The sequence below is a fragment of the Hippoglossus stenolepis genome, chromosome 23, assembly GCF_022539355.2.
Source record: "Hippoglossus stenolepis isolate QCI-W04-F060 chromosome 23, HSTE1.2, whole genome shotgun sequence".
Taxonomy (NCBI): Eukaryota; Metazoa; Chordata; class Actinopteri; order Pleuronectiformes; family Pleuronectidae; genus Hippoglossus; species Hippoglossus stenolepis.
The window spans coordinates 9,726-14,750 of record NC_061505.1 but is presented as its reverse complement, the minus strand read 5'-3'; the positions used below and the strand labels follow the sequence as shown (position 1 = coordinate 14,750).

At 42.4% G+C, this 5,025-nt stretch overlaps 1 protein-coding gene across 1 annotated transcript in view; it reads left to right on the top strand.

Moving 5' to 3' along the window:
* Nucleotides 1-781, top strand: part of LOC124851341 (L-amino-acid oxidase-like) — a 4,586-nt gene extending 3,805 nt beyond the window's left edge. The window contains exon 5 of the mRNA XM_047338836.1: nt 565-781. Coding sequence (XP_047194792.1) covers nt 565-781 — 217 coding nt within the window. The remainder of the gene's footprint in view (nt 1-564) is intronic.
* The last annotated feature ends 4,244 nt before the right edge of the window (nt 782-5,025 follow it).

Sequence of the window (5,025 nt, the reverse complement as noted above, 5' to 3'; positions counted from 1 at the left end):
ATCCTCAGCGTAACTATTCTCAATCGACTAGAAACACAGAGTCATCGTTCAAGGTGGAATGTTTCTCTTGAGATTCATGTGTTCATACAGTCACTGACCTTTCAGCTTAAGATTTACTTTAACTGTTCTCAAACTGTGATAAAACATAATCTATCATTGTTTTTCACTATAACTTCTCTTAAGGTTTTCTGTCCAATAGAATCCAGCTCCTGAGAAGGTGTTTTCAATAGTTTACATTTAACCATCAACTCTCACAGGACGTAACAACAAATATAAACCACAAACTGAAACGAGATGAAAATAGAATAACGTGAACGGTAACAGGACGAGAATTCAGAGAAGTTAAAATAACATCGAGATAAAAATGAGGAACTGAGCAAGAACATGATTTTCAGATGTCAGTGCAGAGAGTTTCCTGTCGTACTTTGGACCTTTTCTACATATTTACTAATGTTGTATTAAAGACACTGGGATCATACATTTAATGTGGTTATTCTGAAATATTACTTATAACTGGACAGATATGACAAATGATTTACCCAACTGCTCGCCGGTTGTTTGCAGACAGCGTCCCCAGGCCTGCCGTCCAAGGTCTGTCCTCCATTCCAACCAGTCTGCAGGACTCTGCAGCACAGTCAACTGCTCCGTGTGGGGCGAGTGGGCGTTGGCCGACTGCGACAGGGGCGGCTGCAGAGCGCCTCAGAGGTCGCGCCCAGAGGTCATCAGCATCACCATCTCCGCCATCAACTGGACTCGTCTGCAGCGCCAACAATCACGTTAGCGCCAAGACTGAGTCAACAACATGGCAACAGCGTGTAAGTCTTTCTCATCATGTTGTGGAACCCACAGTTGTTTGTAGTAATCCAGATGAATCTTTTGTTACTTTTCATGAAAATGAGAATGATCTGCTGATGATGTGTTTGTGTTTCTTTCCAGGCTTCCAATAAACCTGATCCTGAACACAAAGAGGCATCACTACCTGTATTTAGAATAGTCATACTTTTGTGCAGTGTGTGCAGCTCTCATTATATTTATTGCTCTTCTGGCTCAGAAGGTTTCTTCAGAATGTAATCACCGTCAGGTAAGCTGCATGACCTTCTATTGATATTTGTCATGTAACAATATGAATGGTGTTGAGTGCGTTTTGAATAAAATGCTCTATGATGATGAAATCTAGCTTTTTTACTAAAAGGTGCCGTGTGTAGAATGTAGTGACATCTAGTGGTGAAGTGTCATGTTGCAACTGAACACCCTCACCTCACCCCCTTCCCAACATGACAGAGAACCTGTGGCAGCTTCAGTCGTCATAGAAACTCAAAAGGTTTCCATGGTCGTTCAACCGCCGGCACAGATGCTGTTTCATGGGGATTCAAACTGTGTGTGAGTGACACCGCCCACAGCCAGGGGGCAGCGGAGGATGGGGAACGTTGCTGAAGGGGTGGACAATGTGGTGGCTTAGAGGTTTAAATATATAAATATACAGCGTTAATATGTTTCATCAAAGTAAGTATCATTTAGTTTCCAGCTCTAGAAACACAGTGCAGGAGGAGGTGTCTTTCCATGTTTCACTTGGACTAAAGACTTGTTTTGTTGCTTATTTCCAGAGACAGACGTTGGTTGAGGAGCAGCCACAGCCGGAGACCAGAGGCTCTACCTCGTCCTCCAGCCCGTCTGAGGTCGCTTATGAAAACGTGGACGCCACGAGCGCAAGGGAAATGGGGGCCGCGCCAAGTCAGGAAGTGGAGACTGTCTACAGCGTTTTACAGGCAGTGGCTCCTCCTCCTGTTGAAGTGAGACGCTTGGAGAAGCTTCACTCACTGACGATCACTGAGGAGGAGGCCGGGCCCTCGGAGGTTAACACTCTGTACAGCGTGTTGCAAAGCCCAAACTCTGAAGTCACAGCGCCACCAACAGGTCACATGAGACCACCAGAGGAGGTGAAAGATTACGTCTGTCTAATATGGACATTCATGCACTATTCACTCTCTTCAAAACACAACTTTGTACATACACACTTTCTGTGCTTCACTCAACTCTCAAAGGGAATAATCCAATGAGCTGGAAAACACTGGAACTTCTGCCACGAGCAACGAACTGACCTGAATGGCACTCGCGACCTTATGGCTTAAATATCCCTATTATTAAACTGAGAAAAGGATTTGAAAGGTTGAAATCAAATGAAGTATTTGCATGATTGAAAGTAAGTTAAGATGCCTTGTCTATATATTGTTTCAGCATTTGAACAACAGTGCTTACTGTACCAGAGACTCACTGTCTTCTGCATGTTTAACCTCGTTGTGAAATAGAATTATTGGATTTAATCTGACAGTTCTCAATAAAAAGATATAAAAAAGACTTTTATAAATTTGTTACAACCCACAAGAAAATACATCAAGGAAAAAAAGAGATTGCTTTGTGGTCGATTCTACATAAGAGCATCTCCACTTCCTGTCGTACAAAGTGAAACCAACATATCATAGATACTGATGCCACCATCTTTCACCTCATTTCTGCAAAAGGACAGAAACCATCTTGAAACTGATTTGACTTTTTAGTTTGGTTCATGTCCCGTCTGCTAACAAGGAGGAGGCGGAGTTCATGACCTCTCCTTCTGCTAGCCACCAGGGGATTGAGATGATTTTCTTCACTTTGGGGTCATGTCTATAACATGTTCATGCAGGAGGTTCTCTATGGTTAATTAAAGTGGAACCTGCATCCCGTGTTGTGGAGCATTCAGTATCGCTCCAGTCAACATGGGGCAGTGAGCAGCTGCTGAATCAGGTCGGATCAGGTCCACGACACAAAACCTACAATACTTCGTTCGATTGTCAGAGGAACCAGGCGGAGGGTTACCATGGAACTCGGTGGAAGGAGATGTGGTCAGGAACAAAACACCAGATTTCATTTTGGTGTGGATCTTTTCTTCTTTAACATTGTGAGACGAGGCTTTTAAATATTATAGTGATTTCTCAGGAAATAGAAAGTCTGTTCAGGACTGGTATTCATGAGTGTGTGTGTGTTTCCGGTGCAGATCCAAATAAAACTCTGGTTCTACATGAGTTTCACGAGGGACTGTCGGGCCTCGGTGGAGGAACGTGCTCGACCGACTCAGATGATGTGAAACAACTCTATTTCTTAGTCTATCGTTTTATTAAGTTACATCCTGTCATATTTGTGTGAAAGGAAGCGTAGACGAACTGAGCTCAGTAGAGGAAGTTTGAACTCTCAGAGGAAGGTCACTTGAGTTTCTCCTCTGCACCGTGAAGCTTCGTCTCTGCAGAGCAGCGAGGATGGGACGGGCTTCGCTCTGCTGGTTCTGCTGGTTCTGCTGGTTCTGTGAGTTCTCAGTCCGTTTTACTGTGTTCTTCATATTTTCTGTCAAGGTTTGATCATTTTCTAATTCCTCTTCAGCACTGAACATCTTCCTCGGCTGTGGACATGCTGAAGGTGATTGAACATTCTTCGTCTCTTTTGTTTTATTCGCTCAAGATGAGTCTTTAAATGAAGTCACTCACACATCCTCTGTCCTTGTGGCGGCTTCGAGGACGCTGTCGTGACTCGGGCCACAGGGGCCTCGTTGGCCCTCGTTGGCCCCTGTTCCCCGAGAGTCCTTACCTTACATGAGACATGAGGAGGAAACACACACAAACTGGTATTACACAATCAAAAGGACGGTCATGAACTTTCCGATACGACACAATAAGGAGACACAACTTCTAACTACGGTGAGCCTGGATCCTGCTTCATCTCAAGTGTATTGTGAAGTGCGGTGACACGTGTCTCTGAATCAATCAAGGCCCTGAGGACACTGACTCTGAAGCGTTATGCAGCTTCCGTGAATACTATAGATGATTTGAGGAAGATTTAACTATAGAAAGAAAATATCTACGCTTCAGATGAATCCAGGGAAGTCATATATTCTTTCATAGAGCTTAGAAACCTTGATGGAAATGGTGAGTTCTTACTGGGTAAGAAAATGGAAATTAAAATTTCATTATTGATAATAAATTGTACAATACAAATTAGCATTACTTGTCAGAAAATATCATCTGTATCAATCAGTATTAATCTGTGAATATTTGTTCTTGTATATATTACAAAAAGAAAACGGTATAAATGAGTTTTATACACGTTCACAGTATAAACTGAGCTGGAAAACTTCCATCGAATCTTCTGTCCAATCACGTCAGCTGATGAGATTATGAGTTAAACCTTCAACGACTCACGGTTGTAATGTTCATGTTAGGATAAGTCACTGTTATGCTTTATTTTACATGGACTTCATTATTTTGTTTCTCCTCATGTCCATATGCTCCTGAGCGTCATGTTACTTCATATACGTCCAAAACATGTGAATATGACCCTGTACAGATTGTGAAATAGATTTATACACATTACATTATACATGTTAAATTAGAAGTTTGTCCCATTGCAACATACCTCTGTACGTGTGAAGGACTGACACGTCCCTCCTTCCTGTCTTCTGCAGTACTTTTACTGCTGGTTTACAAGAATTTAAAACTATCTGAATTGTAAATGTTGGTTTTTTTCTGCATATTTTATAACAAAGTAAATGATCTATGATGTATGTTTGTCAAATAAATCCCTCACCTATTGGACTGTCAGTCGTTTATTGGGAATTTGTTAAGTCAATCATCATCAACACATTATTTAGTTTTTTATATTCAATACCTGATCTCAGTTCCTTACGTCGACATTCTTTATATATAAATACTTAAAATGTACATACTTAATATTTACATTCTTTATCTCTGAATACATTATATTGGGGGAGGGTAAACTGTCTCTTGACTGAGGGGTTTGTCTCCCACACGCTCCGCTGCCATGACGACGGGCCCTTGCGGCCGCCTGTCCAGACAGGACGTCAGTTCGCAGTGGGACATGATGCAGTTCACGCCGCTCGGCCGGATGCTGTGTGAGTACAACCTGACAGCTTCACACCTTCTACTGAACCAGAGTCACTGTTCCACTGCTTCATCTCCACCTTCTGCTGTTGGTCCGTCT